The sequence below is a fragment of the Sus scrofa genome, chromosome 12 (genome assembly GCF_054392235.1).
Source record: "Sus scrofa isolate SSC_HxYL_T2T_F1_AM1 chromosome 12, Sscrofa_HxYL_maternal_Yorkshire_Landrace_v2.0, whole genome shotgun sequence".
Classification (NCBI taxonomy): Eukaryota; Metazoa; Chordata; class Mammalia; order Artiodactyla; family Suidae; genus Sus; species Sus scrofa.
The window spans coordinates 7,934,440-7,956,454 of NC_139394.1; the positions used below are offsets into that span (position 1 = coordinate 7,934,440).

General features: G+C 48.8%; 1 protein-coding gene across 32 annotated transcripts in view; it reads left to right on the top strand.

Annotated features, from left to right (window-relative positions):
- The window catches only part of SLC39A11 (solute carrier family 39 member 11), a 445,093-nt gene that overhangs the window by 113,814 nt on the left and 309,264 nt on the right, over positions 1-22,015 (top strand). For 24 of the 32 annotated variants that reach the window (XR_014820706.1, XM_021066702.2, XM_084983768.1 and 21 more), the window contains one exon: positions 12,605-12,763. The exons of the other annotated variants lie outside the window; for them this stretch is intronic. Coding sequence is in view for 23 of the 24 variants with exons in the window: in XM_021066702.2 (XP_020922361.1) it covers positions 12,605-12,763 (159 nt within the window). In the remaining variant the exon portion in view is untranslated. The remainder of the gene's footprint in view (positions 1-12,604; positions 12,764-22,015) is intronic. 32 annotated transcript variants of the gene reach the window in all.

Below are 22,015 nucleotides of genomic sequence, written 5' to 3' on the forward strand. Positions count from 1 at the left end.
AGGAGTGTCTGTTCCGGTAGGTTGTAGAGGGGTCCTGGTTTCTGTACTTTGAAAACTCCAGGCGAGTCTATTGTGCAACCAGAGCAGGAACCAACACGCTCATTATCTTGAGGCCAAGCCATTCTGCCAGGCCTCTTAATTATACCCATGGTACCCCTGCCAGGCTGATCCCCCGCAGTGCCCACAACAGAAGCTTTGGCATGCTGGCCCTCCAGAATGCTCACGCTGATCTTACCAACTAGAGGGTCACATCTTGATTTTTTTTTCCCCAAACCATGTCCAGCTTTCAAGAGCCCTTCATCACGTTTTCTTTGATGTTTTACTTTCTAACAACTTGTCATCGCCTCTCCTGGAAGGACGCTGGGTTCGCTGCGTTTGTCGTTTCTGATGCCTTCTCTCCTTTGCCCTTTGTCATGTCTTGTGCAACCTCTCCTATTATGGTGCACAGCCAGCTCCTCCAAGGCAGGACGCGGGTCAGCTTTTGTATCCTTCCTTCCTCCCTCCCAGCCCCCTGAGATCTATAATGCTGGTCATGTAATAGTCCTCGAGTAGGTACTTGTTGATTGGCTTTTAAAAAATAATTTAAAAAACTAAATAAAATCAAAATAAAAAATAATTTACTATCTGATCTGGAGGCAGAATTTAGAGACATTCCTTGGCTAATGTACTTTTGAAGCAATTATTGCCTTGATTCATGTGGATTTTAAGTTTGCCCCTATTCCTTATTTATGCAGTGGCCTTCTTGGGGTTAGAGTCCCTGTTTGTGTGCTTCAGCAAACATTTAAGGAGGACCTAGTCTCTAGCAGGCTTTGAGTTGGGTGCTGTTATTTTGAACTCTGTCTTCCTGTCTTCTGTAGACTCTTGTGTGCCTTCTTTAGAGGCATGCTTATTGAAGGGTTGATACTGATATTCAGTGTGTTTATATGATCTTTGTGCAATAATTTCCTCCCCCTTTCTTATTGAGGGGGAAATTTTGTTTTGTAGCTGGGATTTTATTCCAGTCTTTAAACTGTCATTACTCTCATAAAAGAAATGCTTAACAGCACCCATCATGCCAGAAAAATTCTGATGTATCCCTCAAGAAGCTCTTCACAAATTCATTTATATTTCCAGAGCTGAAATTGTCCCCAGACGAGCACTTCAGCAGAAATGAAAAGGTTTGCCTGCTGTGGGCTAGGTGGTTAACTGATTGCTTTTGATTATTCTGCGCTGATACCCCTGACACCACAGGGAAATTCATAGTATTATTAGGTATGGATCCCTGTGGCATTCTGCACAGTGTTTTGAGTAATAGGATCTCAGGAGTTTTGCTAGGTTTGGGGAACTACGGAAGGGAAATGGGAGATTTTTTCTTTTTAGGGCCGTACCTGAGGCATATGGAAGTTCCCGGGCGAGGGGTCAAATCAGAGCTGCAGCCGCAGGTCTACACCACAGCCATAGCAACATGGGATCGGAGCTACATCTTCGACCTATACCGGAGCTTGCAGCAATGCTGGATCCTTAACCCACTGAGCAGGGGCAGGGATCAAACCTACATCCTCATAGGTTGGGCCACAGTGGGAGCTCCGGCAAATGGGAAATTTTTACTCTCAGGCAATGTGACAGAGCTTGCTAATTGTAAGTGTCTCTTCCTCCGAAAGTCCCTTTTGGCCTTTTGGTGCCAAGGCTGTGATTTATGAGCCATCAACCCATTCTCATTATCTTGTAGAAACATGTCTGCAAATTCAGTTTTTGTACATAGGGCCTTTTTCCCCACATTAACCTCTCACAGTGAATGCATGGTCTTCTCTGATGAAAACATTTTAAAAATCGTATCATTTATTTATAATATTTACTTATATATTTATTGTTAGAACGGCAGGAGAAGAAGGAGGCAGAGGCTGGAGCAATGAGATTGCAAGCAGGATTTATTGACCAACAGAGTGGTGGGGAGCTCTGAGCAAGCAAGACTCAGGACACCCCCCCACAGCAGGGGAGTGCTTGGTTTGTTTTATAGACAGGGGTCGTTTTGTTGAGCCATGTAGTCTGTGGCCTTGGGGCAGTCTTTTCTGGAACTCAATTTGTTACATGGATCTGTTCGATAAGAAGGAGACTGCAAGTCTGGATTCGACTAGATTATGCTGATTTTTTGTCCTTTTAGGCCTTGTTTCATTTTCCACCCAACATTTATATATTTAAAAATTATATTATCAATTGATTAAAAAGTTTCCTCCCAAGATATATGCAGGTATAGTTTTAAAAAGTCAGATGGTTCTACAGGGCTTGTAATAAAAAAGTCTGCTGGTGTTCCTGTTGTGGCTCAGCAGGTTAAGAATGCGACAGAGTGTCCGTGAAAAGGCGGGTTAGGTCCCTGGCTTTGCTCCGTGGGTTAAGGATCTGGCATTGCCCAAAGCTGCAGTGTAGGTCCCAGACGTGGCTCAGATCCCACGTTGCTGTGGCTGTGGCGTAGGCCGGCAGCTGTAGCTCTGATTTGATCCCTAGGCTGGGAAACTCCATATGCCACAGGTGTGTCCGTAAAAAGAAGAAAAAAAGTTCGCTGACTTTCCCCCCCATCTGCCCCCAATTCCTACTTAGGGATGAGCATGAGCAGCCGTTGTAGCTGTTTCCTAAGTCTTTTGCCTCCACGCTTCTCGACTGCCGTTTCTTGATTTTGTCAGATTTAAACATCCCTAAAGGCTTCTTGGTGTGCGGGATGATGATTTGGCTCTTTTATCCTCATCTGCCTGCTACCCTAACAGATTCGTATTTTTTAGAATAATGCATAGTTCGGGAGCCATGGCTTAATAATGGAATATTATTCAGCCATAAAAAGGAATGAAATTTTGACACATGCTTCAGCATGGATGAACCTAGAAAGCCTTATGCTGAGTGAAATAATCACAAAGGGACAAAGACTGTATGATTCCGTGTGTATGAAGGATCTCGAACAGGCAAATGCACAGTGAGGGAGAGTAGCTTAGCGGTTACCAGTGGCTGGGGAGGCGAGGATGGGGAGTTATTGCTGAACAAGTTCCAGAGTTTCAGTTTGGGGCGGTGAAAGTTGTGGAAACAGGGATGCTGGTTGCACAACACTGCCAATGTAGAGCATGCCACCGAATTGCCTAAACTTTAAAGTGGTAAGTTTTGTGCTGTGTATATGTTATCGTACAAATCAGTAAATTCGTTCATAAATAAACAATTGCTTACGTAGCGAAGCCTGTGAATGGTATGCATTTATTTCCTGTCTTGGGCAATTTTTGTGCTTTCCGGAGTTGGCGATGGTGTCCTTTTCTCCCTTGCCTGTTTGTTTTTGGGTCCTTATCATCAATCGGCCACCGGTCTTCCACCGAGAAGTATAACATCTCCCCTGCACACATTGAAACCAGCAGGGCTCTACCGTCTGCCCTTTCCTGGAGCCCTCCAGTCCCTCTTGCCCTCTGGGGTCTAGTTCTCTGAGCCTCCTGAACCCTCGCTCCTGACATCCCTTCCCCCCCACCCGGGGGGGAGTGCTTTTCCTTCCTTCCCCCTGTCTTCCCTTTTTTGTTTTCCTCCCATAGACCATGGAGCATCCTTGAGCATCTTCCTGAGAAGGGGGGTTGGGGAGGCGTATCTCCAGCCAGCTCCCCCCCCGCCACCCGGTGCAGAGCCTGACATGGGGGCTCCTGTGCGGGCGGCTCCAGGGGAAGAAGTATCCAGGGGTGCAATGGGGAGTCGGGATGGACGGGCTGGGGAAGAAGCTGGGCCGAGATAGGGGCACTTCCTCTGCTCCCATTCAGCACATAGACTTCACTTTCTCCTCCTCTGCTTGGTGTGGCACCCACCCCTGAGCTGGGGTGGGGGTGTGGGGGTCCCACGTGAATGGCGCCGTAATTGCTGGGATTCCTGGGCTTCTTATCCAGGCCTCCCCCACGGGGTGCACTCCCATTTCCAGCGGCTCCAGGGCCCTCCCTCCCTGAGCTGTTCTGGGGTCCTATGGGGGAACCCTTTTGCTTCCAGGGGCTCAGGTGTCAGCCTTCGTGGGGTGTCTCTCAGTCATTCCCTGCCCCTCTCTTTAGCTTCCGTGACTCTGCGGCTGCCATCTCCTCGCCCTGCCTTTTGTCTTGGTAGTTGAGCTCCTCCTTAACCCTTCCTCTTACCCTCGTGGAAATTTGGGAGCGAGCAGCTTGTGTTCCATCAGCCACATTCAACTAGAAGTTCTACCGCTTACGTTCTGTGACTTTCAGAGATGGACTAGGATTGGAGTCCTATTGTGGCTCAGCGGTAATGAACCCGACTAGTATTCATGAGGACGTGGGTTCGATCCCTGGCCTCGCTCAGTGGGTTAAGGAACTGGTGTTTCTGTGAGCTGTGGTGTAGATCGAAGATGCAGCTCAGATCCCACATTGCCGTGCCTGTGGTGTAGGCCAGCAGCTGCAGCTCCGATTCGACCTCTAGCCTGGGAGCTTCCACATGCTGCAGGTGTGGCTGTAAGAAACAAAAACAATAACAAGAAAGCAGGGGTGGGGGAATAACATGGGTTCGTGACTGTTACTTAATCCCCAGACTTTAGTCGGATATCACCAGTCTAACCACGGATGCCCCTCTTCTATGCCCAGGACCCAGTCCAGGGTACATGCTGCATTAGAGTGTTCTTATTTCACGGTGTCATTTACAAGAGAGGAAGGTCCATCCTTAATTCAAAGCTCTAGACCGAAATTACAACCTACCTTGGCTTTGTTTTGAAACCCCAGCTTTAGCTGTGCTGCTGGAGGGAGTTGCAGTTTGAGGTACATAATTGCTTGTTTCCTTCCCTACCTAGGCAGTCGTGGGCTACTAATGGGTTTAGGTGTGTAAGGTCTGATGTATCTGCAAGAAGAAGATGTCTAATAAGATCCTTACCGCCGTTTACTAGTTACCACATCTTTCCTTGGTGCTGGTTTTCTTGGACTAGCTTACATCACAATAGCGGCAAATGCCCATGGGATTGACAAGTTTGGTTATTGCTAAAACTGATTCATTCCAGGCTGTGGTTCCGGGATGAGTTGCCTGATGATAAGAGAGGCAGACTTTAACCGCTGCCCTTACTCTGCAGCTCTTAGAATTTCTTTTTTTTTTTTTCCTCTTTTTTGCTTTTTTTAGGGCTGTGCCCACGGCCTATGGAGGGTCCCAGGCTAGGGGTCCAATGGGAACTGTAGCCATCTTGCGCCACAGCCACAGCAACATCGGATCCCAGATGTGTCTTCGACCTACACCACAGCTCATGGCAATACCAGATCCTTAACCCACTGATCGAGGCCAGGGCTTGAACCTTCAACCTTACAGTTCCTAGTCGGATTCATTTCCGCTGCGCCATGACGGGAACTCCTCTTAGAATTTCTCAGAAGACTCTGGGTCAGTGTAGGGTGGCAGGATGGCACTAGCTCTATCTGGGGCTGGCGCAGTCAGCTTTGGATAGCATTAGCTTGCTCTGGGGCTCTGGGAAAGCCACCGAATCCCTTTGGGTCCTGGTTTTACCATCTGTTAAATGAAGCATTTGGTAGCTTCTTAGCATCCCTTCCATCCTAAACATTACGATTCTGTCAGTAGACTATTCAGTGGATTATTCATGAAGCTCGGAAAATTCTATCAACTTCTTTCCACACCCGAGAAAAACTCCATTATTTTAAACAATTACTCATCCAGCGTTTGAGTATGAGCCTATACAGGACTTAATGTGGAAGGTGAAGTCACTTTAGAATTTAAGTAATAGATTAAAAATGAGTGTTGGCTCACTTCCTGATTGTGCCTTCTTCCAGTTCTCCAGCACGGTTGCTCCCTCATTAGCAAGGACAACAGAGAGCTCATTTGGGCCACAAATAGTGAACAGCTGCCCTGTCCTGGACCATCCAGATGGGTGGTGCCGGCATACAAGGATGCTCATAGCACAGTGCTGATCCTGGCCCCGGGGGGAAATGGATGCAAATAATGAGTGGAGTGTGGTGGCAAAGGTTCTAGAAGAGGGGTAGAGGGTGAGACAGGAGGAGAAGTGCTACTAGAACTTGTTAACCTTTCAGACCTTCACAATTAGTTGTGAAATGTGTGCCACTCAGGCAAGACTGTAGCCACTTCTTTTCTGTATGTCAGTTGTATTCATGACATTCCATAAACAGTCATTGGAAGAAAAAGAAACCAGCATCAGTGCTGGGTGAAGGCAGGTTCTGGGAGAGGGAAGAATCCAGTACAGCACTGACTCAACCCACATTTCCTGCCAGGAACTGGATTGGCGAGGTAGTGGTACGTGGCATTGCCGACATCTGATTCTTAAAACAAGCTCGTTATAAAATGTCATTGCCCCCGTGTTTAGTTTTTTCAGAACAGAATTGCAGCGAGTTTGGGCTCGTTGCCTAGGGCTCCCTCATTAGTAAGTGCCAGAGCCAAGATTCAAACTCAGATCTGATTCTAAACCTGCACTCTCCCCTCCATTGCATCCATGGACTCAGGCAAAGAGTGAAGGATGCTTGGAAGAAGGATGCTTGGAAGAAAGGGATGCTTGGAGAGATGGGTCTTGATGTTTTGGCATTTTCACAGGTGGAGGTACTTAGGCCAAGGCAGGGGGGCTGGAGGTTCAGCACTCAGCAGGGGGTGGGACAGTAGTTCAAGGTAGGGTTCTGATGGTTGCTTGGGCCAAGCTCATCTTTTAAAAAATGAAGCTAAAATTCACTTGACATTAACCAGTTTACAGTGTGCAATTTAGTGGTATTTAGTCCATTCACAGTGTTGCACAACCATCACCTCTACCTACTTCCAAGTATTTCATCACCTCCAAAGGAGACCCTGTATCTAGAGAGGGTTGCCCCCCGTCTCCTGCTCCTCTTGTCCCCTGTCAATCACTAATCTATTCTCTGGCCATGGATTTACCTATTCTTGACATTTCATAGAAACAGAATCATATCATGACCTTTTGTGTCTCACTTCTTTCACTTTGCATGTTTTCAAGGTTCATCCATGTTGAACAGTGTCTCTGCCCATCATTTCTTCATGGCTGAAAATTATTCCATCAAATGGAGTATTTTGTCTCCCCATTCATCTGTTAATGGATATTTGGGCTGTATTCATCTTTTGGCTGATTAGGAACACATCCAAGATCCATTTTTTTAATTAACTCAAGCTGTTCATTCATTCACTGGCCCATCTGTAGAGATGGATGTTGAAGGCATGTAGGGGCCAGGATGCCGTGGGAAGCATGTGAGGAAGAAGGGAGCCAAGGTGGAATTCACCCTTGGGCATGGGAAGAAGCGAGGTGTATACACAGCTTCTTAAACCCCGGCTTGCCTGAGAAGCTCTTTGTCCAACCTTCAGATTTCTGAGCCCTGCAGTAGACCAACCAAACTCACCAATGACCAAAGGTCGACATTCAGAGCATGTTTTTGATTATTTCCTCCTGAGCTCTTTTTTTTTGTTGTTGTTGTTGTCTTTTTAGCGCTTGCACCCACAGCATACGGAGGTTCCTAGGCTAGGGTTCGAATTGGAGTTGTAGCCACTGGCCACAGCAATGCCAGATCTGAGCCGTGTCTGTCACCTACACTTCAACTCACAGGAACGCCAGATCCCTAACCCACTGAGCAAGGCTGGGGTTTGAACCCATGTCCTCATGGATGCTTGTCAGATTAGATTCTGTTGAGCCATGACCAGAACTCCTTCTCCTGAGCTCTTTTTGGAGGAGTTATTGTTATTGAAATGCTCACTCCCTTAAGCTTCTCTGATCACTTAGCAAAAAATTGGGCTGCTTTGGTCTTAGCTGTGTCTGACTGAAGAGTCAGCTCCTACACAAGCTTTCCTGTGGCTCATTTGATTGACTGGGCATTACGGTTTTCTTTTGGGGAATGAAGAAGCAAAGAGAACTTTGGGGGAACGGGGAGGCCCCTTCTCATATGTGCTGAAACCTGATTTTGCATTCCTTTTATAGACAAAGGCAGGAAGAGGGAGGGGCTGATGGTCAGCTTCTCAGGGTTACATCTGATGTCTTTGGGGTGGTGCTGCTGTTACTGAGTTCATGCTCATACTACTCACTACACTACGGGTCAGTAAATTGAGAGACAAGTTGTTGGGAAGGAATAGCAGAACGATAAGATAGCAGAAAGTGAGCAGAATGATGAGATGGTGGACTGGCGTCCCCAAGAACCATCTTACGGGAATTAGAATTCAGGCTTCTTTTATACTAAGGGGGAGGAGGCGTGGTTGGTTGTTGCAAACTTCTTGGTGTCAGTATCCTTGCATCTGTCTACACAGGTGAGTTCATGATGTTCCTGTGCACCTCCAACAAGACAGGTGTTATTCTCTGTTCTGCAACTTTTTATCTCTCTGTGAATGGAAAGGGGTTTACCTTTAAAGGTCAGAGCTGGGCTCTCCTGTGTACTTCAGGCTAGAGGCAACATTCTTCACTTGTAGCAAAAGCAGTAGAATACAAGGGTTAAAGTGAAAGAAACAGACCCAGTATGGAGTCAGATTTGTTCTTCTCTATTACACTGCTAGCCAGATTGCCTTTATAAGCAGAGCTGCAGCTGCAGGAGGACTTTTGGTATCTACCAGCTGGAGTCATAAAGGGACTGGTTGGCAGCAATTTGCTTTCTGGAGTTCATTCCCTGAAGTCTTGGGCCCAGTGGTTACCACCTCCTCTTTGGTACACTGTTCTCTCCAGCCCCTACCTCTCAGAGGGTAATTGAAGGTTAATCAGATATACTACTTCCTGCTTCTGTATCAGCTAGTTAATATGTCACTACATCCAGATTTTTTAAATGTCTAACATTTAAAGGAGCTTTGCTAGTGTTGAGAGTTTCAGGGAAGACACCCATGTTGAGGGATTATGAAAAAAAAAAAAAAAAGAAGGTTAATCATACAACCCAGTAGTCACACGCCTCCGTATTTAGCCAAATAAACTGAAGAGTAATGTCCACACAAAAACCTGCACGTAGATATATTTATAGCAGCTTTATTCATAATTGCCCAAACTTGGAAGCAATAGGTGAATAGATAAACTGTTGTCCATCCAGATGATGGAATCTCATTCAGTGACTAAAAGGAAATGAGCTGTTGAGCCATGAAAACACATGGAGGAATCTTAAATGCAAATGGCTAATTCAAAGAAGCCAGTCTGAAAAGGCTACCTGCTGAATGATTTCAATTATTTGACACTGTGGAAAAGGCAAAACTATGGAGACAGTAAAAAGATTAGTAGGAGTTGCCAGGAGTTGCAATGGAGCAGGGAGAGATGAATAGGTGGAATACAGAGGATTTTTAGGACAGTGGAGCTACTATTTGTGATACCAGAGTAGTAGATACAAGTCATTATGCATTTGTATAAACCGTACAGCACTAAGAGTGGTCTCTGACGTACACCACGGGCTTTGGATGATAACGACGTGTCAGTGTAGGTTCATCAATTGTGACGAATGTCACTGTGGTGGGGAATGCAGATGGGGGAGAGGTTGTGCATGTGGGGTGCAGGGAATATATATGGGAATTCTCTGTGCTTTCTGCTCAATTTCCCCGTGAACCTAAAATTACTTTTTTTTTTTTTTTAAAAAAAGAGTAACACTATGCCTTTGTAGGCTGTATTAGTTTCCTTTTGCTGCTGTAACAAAGTCATACAAATGTAGTGGCTTAAAAGGGCTCAACTATATTATCTGACAGGAGGAGTCCAAAATGTTTTTTTGTTTGGTTTCATTTTTTTTCTGGCTGCCCCCACAGCACATGGAAGTTCTCAGGACAGGGATTGCGACCCATGCTACAGCTACATCAACGCCAGATCTCTAACCCACTGCCTCACAGCAGGAGTTCCTCCAAAATGGTTTTAACTGGGGTAAAATCAAGGTGGTAACAGGGCTATATTCCTGCTGGAGGCTCTTGGGGAGAATCTGTTCCTTTACCCTCTCCAGCTTCTAGAGCCCATCGACCTTCCTTGGCTCAGGACTTTCTCTCCATCTTCAAGCCAGTGGCATAGCATTTTCTAACCTACCTCTCTCTGACCATGCCCTCTGCTTTTGTCTTCCCATTTTCTCTCTGATTCTGAGCCTTCTCCCTATCTCATAAGGCTCCTTGTGATTACATTGGCCCCACCCAGATCATCCAGGGTCCCCTCCGCATCTCAAAGTCCTTGACCACAGCTGCAGAGTCCCTTTTGCCACGTAAGGTGACGTATGCACTGGTTTTAGGGATTAGGATGTGGTCATCTTTGGGGGAGAAGTCATTATTTTGTCTGCTGTGTATGCCCTTTATTTTATTTTTAAATGACTTTAATAACCCTGAGCACATCCAGTCAAGACCCAAACTGTGATTATGATCTCAGTGTGACAGTGGTGTGTGGCATCTTGAAGAGAGATCCTGTTTCCCTGCCCTGGAATCGAACCCGGGCCTCCTGGGTGAAAACCAGGAATCATAATTGTTAGGCCACCAGGGAATAGGGCTTATATGCCCCTTAATTAAACTTTTTTGGGGGGCCCTATGGTCCTTTCAGATAGGCAGTCCAGTCCCATTTCAAGACTGATCCCAGGCCATGTTCCAATTTATATTGGAGGCAGGGAGGCTGGTGAGGAAAAGAAATAAAGGAAATCCAGTTGGGTTCTGGATTTGACTGCAAGGATAAAGAACAGTGGTTTTGAGGAGGGGGGCCCACCTGAATTGTCTGGGGTATCTTTCCGTTTAAGCCTCCCAGATTCTGGCAACTCCTGTCTTGACACACACATCCCTTCTGCCCCACCTGGCATCACCTGTCCATGAGAATATTGTGTATTTCTCACGTGTGGGGGCAGAGAACAAGATTGGCAGTGATGCGTGGGGGTGGAAAGAACTTTGGCAGAAGAGGCTGGACTTTGTGTTGAGAAGGAGATGGGGAGCTGGGGCTGGGGGAATACCCCAAGTGACATTGGCAAGAGTGGGCTGTGGGGAGGGATGGAAGGATGAGGTGAGTGGTCTTTCTGTTGATATGGTTTTTGAGTTGTTGACCATGGGACTGAATGGGAAGCCTTGAAACATGCAAGGATGGAGGGTGCTGGACATGTCTCTGCCTCTGTGCTGGTCCTCCTCAGTGGGAGTTTACCATGAGTGGCAGCTACAGAGGGCTGTTGAGTTCTAAAGCAGGTGAGACCAAGTCAGGTAAAGGGATGGATCAGTCCATGGCATAAGGAAGGCTCCCACAAGCTTCCTTTGATGGTTCCGTGGAGCTGAACCAATGAGTCATTTTCATTCTTTCTGGGAGTCTCTGAGGCAGGTACGGTTTCCCACAGGTGGCACTGTGATTTTTGCTGGAAGCGTCTCGTCCACAGCACGTGACTGTGTGAATGACGCTTGGCAGATGAAAAATCACTTTCTGCACGATTCGCTCTTTATTGTTGCATTTGTAATACCTGGTCCTGTCACTCTGAATGTTATTTTGGAGATGGATGATGCAGATGGTTTTTTAAAGGCAAGGCATAATTAAGTAATTTTAGAAACCCATTCAGCGTTTTCCCTGTCTGTGCTGGCTCTCATGTGGTTATGAGGGGTAGTGGGTGTACGCAAGCCGAGGTGTCACAGCATCTATGAGAGTAAACAGCCGTGGATGAGTGTTTCATTCACTCACACTGGACAGCTTTTGATCAAATTGACCTCACTGAGATTGGAGTCCAGCTTCATTTCTCTCTTTTCCTTCAGGTTCGCGCCCCCCCTCCCCAGCCCCTCCAGCCCCTGTTGAGTTTTGAAGGTCCCATTTGCTCAGTTCTCTGGATCTGCCACTTTTTGGCTCTGTGACCTCGAGCAAATGATCTTATTACTTTGAGATTCAGTTTCCTTATCTTCAAATAGCAATAGAAAACAACATCTTCCTCCCAGCATTGTTGGGGTGAAAAAAGAAGACATCAAATGTGAAACTTTAGTCCCTGGAAATAGTAGGTGATCAATAAATATTCATTCCCTTCTTCCTTTTTAGAGATGAGAAAATGGATGAGCCTGAGCTAACATGGTCTCACTGGTTGTCTTCAAATACTTCAAGGGCTGTCACGCAGCACAGAGGAAAGACACATTGCTTTGGTGCTCCAGAGAGCAGACCTGGAGCAAATGGGTCAAAACAGAAGGTAGACAGCTTTCAGCTCAACATAAGGAAAAGCTTTGGAGAGCTGTCTCATGGCCAGTGCAGTGGAGCTCATGAAGTAGTGAGCAACTGGTCCTGGAAGTATTCAGTCAGCATAGAGTTTTCTCGCCAGTGCTGTTGGCCTTTGAAGCCAGATAATTCTTTGTTGTCAGGGGCTGTCATGTGTGTTGCAAGACGTTTACTAGCATCTCTGGCCTCTGCTCACTAGATGCTATTGGCAACCTCTGCCTTGCTCCCTGCCCTTCTTGTGACAACCAAAAATGTTTCCAGGTGTCTCTGGGAAGGCAAAAGTATCCCTGATTGAGAAGCATCGAACTAGAGGCTAGATGACAGCAAACTAGACTTCCACTTCCCAAGGTCCCCTCCATCCGACCCCACACTGCGTTCTTAACAACAGTAGAATTCTAATGGTGGGTCAGTTACCATCGAGGCTTAAAGGTCTAACCCAGGTGACGTGGCGTAGTTCAGTTTGGGCCCTAGAGAGCAAGTGAAGCTCCCTTCTGGGGGTGGTTTAATGGTTTGCTGTTTATCGTGGTTTTGCAGGTCATGTTGGCGGCTTCCTACTGGTCCCTCCTGGCGCCAGCGGTGGAGATGGCCACATCCTCTGGCGGCTTTGGGGCCTTGGCCTTTTTCCCCGTGGCTGTCGGCTTCACCCTCGGAGCTGCTTTCGTCTACGTGGCGGACCTCCTGATGCCTCACCTGGTGAGCTCCGCGCCCCCTGGGGGCTCCGTGTCAGGATGTAGTCGAGCTCTGTGCTGTAGATGTACTTCTGTTCCAACTTGACATCCCTGGTCGTGTCTCTTAGGTAGCCAGTGATATTGAACTTGATTATTTCAAGCCACTTAGGGCTTTTATCTAGAGGAATTGGATTGCAACTTCATTCCCCAAAGAAAATAAGCTTTGCCGAGTATGACTCATCATCCCCTTAGTTATGTTATGGTAAAGTTCAGATTTTAAATGTCAGATCTCATCACAATTATAGAAAACAGCTGACGTCGTTCGAGGCGACACTGTATGTAGGAGTGGACCTGACACTGGGAGACGGGAGTGGCCATGATGGTGGTCCTGACCTTTAAAGAGCTTATGGTGTCACCAGGGAGATGACAACACACCCAGCTACCACCCAAGACCATGGACAAGGGCTTTTTAACAGGAGGATGAGGTGGCTTGGGTTGGGAGAATGAGCATGTACTTGCTTGCAGAGAAGCATGATATGCACACCAGCCTGAAGTCTGGCTGCGGTCACTGAACAGAGAGCCAAAGCCGGGCCCTGAACTCACGACCCAAGGCCGTTGGCTAAAATGGGGTTGGCCGAAGGGTCCATGATGATAAAGATCCAGTGCAGGCACATGTCACCTTACCAGATGCTGTGTACCAGCAAGTCCCAGAGGTGGCCAGAAGCCCCCCAGAGAGACCTGAGCTGGCGCCTGATATCCCTGCTCTCCCAGGAAGGGAGGAGGCACAGGATGGACCATGTGGGGAGAGCCGAGTTTCTCTGTTGGATCGTCGGCTGGGCCTGTACCCCAGGAGGCAGGCTCACGTTCACTCCACTCCCCTGCCCACCTGCCTTCTTTCTCCCCTGCTGGGGAGGGAGGAGGAAGAATTCCTGGGCACTTGGCCCAGGCACTCCTGAGAAACTGATGACTCCTGTCCCAGAAAGACCTGCCTCTGGACCAAACAGCTGGGCGCGATGGTTGGGAAGAGAGCCATGCTATTGTCTCAGAGGAAAGACCACACGGCAGTTTTGTTCATTGAAAGCTTGCATGGCCGTGTCAGTTTCTGCCCCCGGACCCTCTGCTTCCTTGCCGTCAAATACGTCCGCTTGGTAACGGCTTTGAGAGGTCCTCCCTGTGGCTGCCCTCACACGCCACCCCCGCCCCCCCCGGTTATGTGTACACTTGCTGTTGGAGTGTGTCCTCACCCTGGCGGGAAGATCTGGCAGCCAGTGGCCTTCACTCCTGATGAGCAGACAGGGGGCTGGCTCTGCACAGCCCCTGCTGGGTCTCCTCCTGCCCTGCCCACCTGGCTCCACCTGTGGGCTTCCAAGGCAGTATCTTGCAGAGGGCTCTTTGCAGTCGTGATGGGTCACCATTCCCTGCTCCTGGGGCCAGGAAGTGGGGAGGGCAGGTGTATTTGATCAGCTGTCTGAATGTTGAGGCTTTATCTGGGCAGTGCAAATAGTCATTGAGCAATTTGTTCTGTGCTGTGGTACTTTTTTTTCCCCTCGTCTTTTTTTTAACCTCCTGCTTCCTTATTTATTCTCCTGTATGCTTTCAATATAGAGAAGATCCCAGGGGAACGTCTTAGATAGACTACACAGAAAATTAGGAAAGGGCTCCAGAAAAGGCATAATAACTGTTAACGCTCGGAACCTTGCTAAACGGGCAGAAAGATCAGCCTGGCAGCAAACATCTGTTCCAGGACATTTCGAAAGAAATTGGTTCTTGCTGTTGATGTGAGAAAGGCAGTTTGTCTTGGAAAGTCTTATAAACAGATAAGCATTATTTATAATTGCTGCAGTCACTGAATACAAAAGTGGTCGTACCAACGGTTCTTGGGAGCCGTCTGTCCACGCTGAGACGGGCTGGAGGTTTCCCTGGGTTTCATTATGACTTTGCTTACCCAGAGACGGCGGCAGCTTGGACCTATGGACGATGCTTGGCAGAATCTGAGTGAATGGGTTTACTTTTTTTTTTTGTCTTTTTAGGGCTGGCTGCACCTGCAGCATGTGGAAGTTCCCAGGCTAGGGGTTGAATTGGAGCTGCAGCTGCTGGCCTACACCAGAGCCACAGCAACACTGGATCTTTAACTCACTGAGGGAGGCCAGGGATCAAACCCACATCCTCATGGATGTTAGCTGGGTTCATTACCACTGAGCCACAATGAGAACTCCATGAGTGACTGGGTTTTGATCTTGAGTCTGTGTGGGTTGTCTAGCATTGGCTGAACACCCCCCAGGGAATACAGTCTTCTAGGGGTGTGGGGCGGGCGGCAAGAATTTGGTTTCAAACCCTCACTGCAGTGGGAGTTTAGGAACCAGGAATTTTGTGGGTCAGCTCAGACCGAGATCTTTTCAGTTTCCCGTTCATTCCACTTTATGACAGAGCCCCACTATTCGGAGTTCCTGTTGTGGCCCAGCAGGTTAAGAACCCGCATGAGGATGCGGGTTCAATCCCTGGCCTTGCTCAGTGAGTTAAGGATCCAGCATTGCCCCGAGCTGTGGCATAGGTCACAAATGTAGCTCAGATCTGGCATTGCTGTGGCTGTGGTATAGGCCAGCAGCTGCAGCTCCCATTCAACCCCTAGCCTGGGAACTTCCATATGCTGCAAGTGCGGCCCTAAAAAAGACCAAAAAAAAAAAAAAAAAGCCTCATGGCTCAGTCCAGGAACAGGATGAAGTCAGAACGGTGAAAGGCTTTGGCTGCAGTGACGATAGGGCTGGACCATCCTGCAGCACAGCCCCGGGAGAAAGGGAGACCTGCCTGCAGAAAAAAAACCCCTGATTTCCTTTCTGCCGTCTGGGACGGTGCGTGGAGTTTGACAGGTGAGAGGAAGGGAGCCCCTTCTCTGCCTTATTTCACGAGGGGGAAACGAGCCAGTGCCGGAGGCTGCTGAGGGCAGTCTGACCTGAGCCCTTGCCCATGGCTGTTCAAGCTCAGGGTCCCAGCACCTGCCAATATGGGAGATGCCCATCCTGGAGATCCTTATACATTCAGGACCCGAAGGGTGACCAGACTCTAGGCCATGGGAAGGAAATGGTTAACAACTGACTCTGTCCAGTTCCGTTCATTCGGCCTTTCCGATGTATTTGTCCCGCTTTTGGAGTCGGAGCAGCTATTGCTCATGAAAAAGGTTTTACTCCTGACAGCCTGTCAGGTCGAACCCATTGTGGCTTCATTAACTTTGGATGCATCAAATCGCTCCCTGAAAGGGTGTTTATTTTCATTTATTTACCTGGGGATGGAGTAGAGAAAGCTCATGCACTCACTGTTAATGGGCAATGAAGGGACCGGACTTTACAGAGGCTTTGCCCAGTGACGTCCTCATCAAAGGGGGAAGAGGCGGGAGGAGGCGACGAAAGCGCCATCTGCCAGGCCCGGGAGGAGGGCTGGCGGGAGGGTGGTGGTGGGGACCGAGCCCACGCCCGTGAGCCCGACGCTCTGCTTTGGGTGTTGTAGGGAGGACAAGAGTGGACCTCGAACAGCCCTTTGGAGATGTCGGCTTTTCTTTTGTATTTGTTGTTCGGGGTGGCGGTGGGTGGGAAGTCTTCACCTTCGGTTTAAAGCAGTGGCTTTCTACTTGGAGGTGGAGGAGACGGGAGGAGGGCGGGTGTTTGTCTCCACGGTTCCACATCTTTCTTTTTAGTCGTATTAATATTACATTAAAAAACAGTGCAAACAGGAGTCCCCGTTGTGGTCCAGCAGGTTAAGAACCCACCTGTTATTCCTGAGGATGCGGGTTCAATCCCTGGCCTCGCTCAATGGGTTCAGGATCCAGTGTTGCCGTGAGCTACAGCGTAGGTCGAAGATGCAGCTCAGATCTGGCATTGCTGTGGTATAGACCTCCAGCTGCAGCTCCAATTGGACCCCTAGCCTGGAAACTTCCATATGCTGTGGGTGTGACCCTAAAAAGGGAAGAAAAAAAAAAAAACAACCAAAACCCCCCCCAAAACCCCAAAAAACAAAAAAACTAAACCTGACAAAAATATCTCATTATAAAAAGTAAACAGAATTGTTAAAGCTTTTCTTTCTTTTTCTTTTTTTGTCTTTTCTAGGGCCGTGCCCACGGCATATGAAGGTTCCCAGGCTAGGGGTCTAATCAGAGCTGTGGCTGCCAGCCTACGCCACAGCCACAGCCACGCCAGATCCGAGCCTCGTCTGCAACCTACACCAAAGCTCACAGCAACGCTGGATCCTTAACCCACTGAGCGAGGCCAGGGATCAAACCTGCAACCTCATGGTTCCTAGTTGGGTTTGTTAACCACTGAGCCCAACAGGAACTCCTGAAAGCTTTTCTACTTTGCTATAGACCGTGTCCTCCTCAAATTCTTACGTTGACCGTAATGTCCGACGTGGGGCCTTTTGAGGCTGATCGGTCCCGAGGGTGGAGCCCTCATGAAAGGGCTGAGCGTCCTCACGAAGGAGACCTCAGCGCGCTCCCTTGCTCCTTCTGTCACTTCAGGACACACACACACCGTCTGTGAACCGGGAAACAGGCTCTCCCCAGGCACTGGATCTGCTGGCACTTTGACCCTGGGCTTCGCAGCCTCTAGAATTGCCAGCAATGAATTTCTGTTGTTTATAAGCCACTCGGTCAGTGGTGATTTGTTAGAGCAGCCGGAATGGAGTAAGATGCTCCTGTACTTCTGAACTCTCCCCAGACCAGACAGGCCACCGGCATTATTTTCGTGGGCATCCTTCTAGATTGTTTTTTTCCTTTTCTCTTTTTTTTCCTTTAAGAAAACGAGTTATGTTGTATCTTATAAATATTGAACTATAAAAACTTTCCCCTATGCTTGTTTTGTTCCAGTGTGCTTTAAATCAGCTCTCTAGCAGCAAGAATCCTCACTCATTTACTTTAACTTCCTTGTCTTTACCTGTGTCTGTGCGTGCGCAGACTCTTACGCAGTCGGAATCCGCCCCTGCGTTCTCGCTCGTGTGTTACCTTTAAAACTCGAAATGCAGTCATTTTTGTACCTGTCTGGCATCCCACCGTCTTTGCAGGTCCTCTTCTCTATCACTGAGGAATTTGATTTCTCTGGGCTTTTGCATGTGTAATATCTGTGCATCTGGAAATGTGATTTTGTTGTGTGTTTTCCGAAAAAACAAGTGGTAACATACTGGCAGTGTTGTTGCTACTCGCTTTTCTAGCTTTGCTTTATGTCTTGGCAGTCGTCTCTCTGCCAAGAGATGTGAGCTCCCTCTCCCTCCCTTCCCTCTCGGGATTTGACATCCATAGATGCTGCTGGAGAGAAGGGAAGGTGGTGGCATCTGACTCTGCCTGAGACTGTCCTTCGGAGAGAGAGTGGCTGATGGTCCTTCCTGCACCGGCTCCGGGGCAGGGAGGCCAGCAAGCCACAGGGCTCACCTTCCCCTGAGTGCCTTCCTTAATACGTCTGTGTCCCAGTCTTGTTCAGTTTCTCTTAGTTTTCGCTATGATGGCAAAGAAGATGTCTCTGCTGAAAATTTACTTAAACTAGCAGGATGTGCACATACTTTTTTTTTTTTTTTTGCTGCAGCATGCAGCAGTTTGATGTGGGATCTCAATTCCCAGACTGAGGATCAAACCTGGGCTGCAGTGGTGCAAGCCCCAAATCCTAACCACTTGACCACCAGGGAACTCCCCATTTGTGCGCATACTGTTTTTTTTTTTTTTTTTTTTTTCTTTTTTGTCATTTTAGGGACACACCCTCAGCTTATGGAAGTTCCCAGGCTAGGGGTCGAATCAGAGCTATAGCTGCTGGCCTACACCACAGCCACATCTACTGCCAGATACAAGTCCCATCTGTGCCACATCTCACGGCAATGGCAGATCTTTAACCTACCGAGTGAGGCCAAGGATCGAACCTGCATTCTCATGGTTACTAGGTGGGTTTTTTACTGCTGAGCTGAGCCACAACAGGAACTCCTGTGCACATACTTTTAATAGGCACTTAAGGTTACTGGGGTCAATATCCAGCCGTTGGAGTTGCTGTGAGGGAGCAGGTATGACCACTGTCTGGAAGTGACAGATGGTGCAGGAGGCGATTATTTTTCCTCTAGTCAGGTGATGCATGTTTTCCTCTCCTTCGTAGATTTTCTCTCCATCTTTTTTTTTTTTGGTCTTTTCAGGGCCACACTTGCGGCATATGGAGGTTCCCAGGCTAGGGGTGGAAATAGAGCTGCAGCTGCCGGCCTACACTGTAGCCACAGCAATGCAAGATCCGAGCCGGATCTGCAACATACACCACAGCTCACAGCAGTGCTGGATCCTTAACCCAGTGAGTGAGGCCAGGAATCGAACCCACATCCTCGTGGATGCTAGTCGAGTTCATTAACCACTGAGCTACGACAGGAACTCTGATTTTCTCTCCATCTTTAGCATCCTGATCCTACTTTGTGAAAGAATACATAGGGAGGAGAGAGAGAGATGGGAGGGAGCAAGAATATCACACAGAAGGAGAAACTGCAGTGACGTCACCTGTAGAGCTTGTAGCCTAAGCCTGATATTGTCAGGCAAGCCCGACTAGCTTTGCCCTGGAAACTGGCCCTCTGCCTCAGTTCTAACATTTCCTTCTTCTTTTTAGACTTGCTGTGGTTTGAGATACGCCGTTCTACGTGATGCTCTAAGGTGCATCGTGGGCTTGGTGGGTTGCTGATATTTTGGCTGGGCTGGAGAGAGCCTCCCCTTAGCAGGGGCATCGGTTTCCTCTGGCCTGGGGACATGACTGTGTCGTCGGAGGGGCTGGGCGTGGGGGCGGCTCAGACAGCCCCACGGTCTGTGGAACCAGGTCCCAGAGGGATGCAGTTTTGGCAGATAGGTCCTTTGCCGTAGGCCCTTCCCCATGTGCTATGAGCAGAGAGCTGGCACCCCAGTCCCCCCGGGCCTCAAGCACCCATTTCCAAGGTGCCTGAGGAAGCCATGGCTGAGGTTGTTTCTTTTGCCCTGGGATGCATCCTGCAGCCTCCTGTGACTTAGGAAGAAGCTCAGGTGTCGGTTGTGGTCCCGTCGGCATGCAAAGGGGCTCCAAAAGGGGTAGAGGGGGTCTCTGAGCGCCGTGTGCTTGCTAATTCTCAGCAGAAGCAGCGGGTTAACCGTCCCATGGGTGCCTTTCTGTGCCTTCCTCTCCGTCTGCTCCTGCTGATTTCCTGGACTGGTGGTGACTGCTACTCTACCCTTCTGCATCCCTGGGTGTGTCAGCTGTGCACACAGCCTGGCTAGTTGAGGCTGCAGGACACATGCATGTGGCTTTACAGCCCATGGCAGAGAGCATCTGTGAGGGCCCACCAGAGTTTGGAAACCCACCTCTGTGGGTGATGTGTATTCATTGGGTCTGGCATGAACACACAGCCCTGCACACGCACATACACACGTGCGCACGTGCACACACACGAGGCACAGGAAGCAGCCACTTCAGTGTAGGTTGGCTTGCTGAAGAGGGCTCCCTAGGCACGAACGATTCTTGTTGTTTGAATAAAGTGGTGGGAGCTCTTAAATGCACATAGTAGGCACAGCTGGAAACTTCTAAGACCTGAACTTCCTTCTCCATGTTTAGAAGACCTTTTCATACTTTAGACCATAAAGGGGTGACCGAGTACTGCCATCTGTTGAGCCAGGAAACACGTATCCAGAAATACCCATCTAGAGAGATACATAGAAACCACCACGGGAGTGTATCAAACCAGTGGATGTCTGGCGAAGATGATGGGGCGGAGACGACTTAGGAGGCTGGCTGGCTAAAGGAACTGGGTGTGCGTTTAATCCTACTTCCTTCCTCCCGAGGGTGGCGGGGTGTGGTTGGTGACTCACAGCTGTATCCTCACCGGGCGGCTGGTGCATCAGTGCCCAGTAGAGCGGGTCCTGGCCATGCCTGTCCCATCCATCTCCCCTCAGATGGTGGTTGGTGACAGTGTAGACCATAGACCTCAACGGGAGTTAGAGTTCTGGTATCAAAGCAGAAAAGAAGGAGTGAAGTCTGGGGGTGGAGACGTTGGTTTGACCAGTTCTTAGAGAAGAAGGAGTTGGATGAAGGCCGCTGGAAAAGCCAAGACATTGTTCTCTCCCTCGCCCAGCCCTGGGGAATGAATGACCGAGGCAGCGATAAGAGTAGATGGAAACTCCCACTGGAGAGGCCCTGTGTGTTCCTGGCCTGCGGTTCCTTTTGTCCTGGTCTTTGAGCTGGGGGGCGGGGGGGGCTTTTCCGCCCAGTGTCTCAGAAGCACATTGTGTCTCCAGCCGGTCCCCTCTGCAGCCTCCCTTTTCCAGTCACATGGGTGAGCAATAGGAGGACTTCCCCTGCGCTGACTGGGACAGAGTGTTTGGAATGTGATGCAGAACCCAAGGCACCCTCATGGATGCGATGGCTGATGGCGTGGTCCACAGCTCCCAGCGCTGCCTCCAGCCTTGGCAGCCTCTCTGCCATTTACCCCTCCCGGTGTGGTGGGTGTGTTCCTTCCCCAGAAAGGTTCCCTGGCCGCCCCTGGGCCTCTCTTCCCCTTGGCCCCTCCCCCATCTCAGCCCTTCTCTCCCCTGTGCTGTCATCACGGGTGGACCCAATTATTTGTGGCCTGAAGGCAAGGACAAGGGAAGGGGCAGGTCTGCTCTGGTACACCCCCCCCACCCCGTGACCTTGATACCCACACAGTCCCTGGGGCATAGAAGGTCTTCAGGGGGTATTTGTTGAATGTTTGGGTGGATGGAGATGTTGGGGAGATCAAAGGAGATCATCTTTATGAAAACTTCTTACAGCTTCATGTCGAACCTGCTTTACAACTGTGGCTTGTTTTCTGGAAGCGGGTCCGCGCTCCTGGGCAATGGACTACATTTTTGGCACTACTGGCTTTAGGCACAGGTTGTTAAACACGTAGGGGAAAAAGATAGACAAACTGAATCTGAAATTTGAATCTGTTATAGGATGTTTCATGCTTTCTTTAATTGTGTCTTTTTTTTTTTTTTTTTTTTTTTTTTTTAGGGCCACACCTGCAGCATATGGAGGTTCCCAGGCTAGGGGTCGAATCGGAGCTGTAGCTGCCAGCCTACACCACCGCCACAGCAACAGCAGATCAGAGCCACATCTGTGACCTTCACCACAGCTCACGGTAATGCCAGATCCTTAACCCACTGAGCGAGGCCGGGGATCAAACCCACATCCTCATGGACCCTAGTTGGGTTCGTTATTGCTGAGCCATGACAGGAACTCCTTTCTTTACCTTCTTAATTATGTTTGCCTAAGAATCTAATGACTTAGACTGCTGT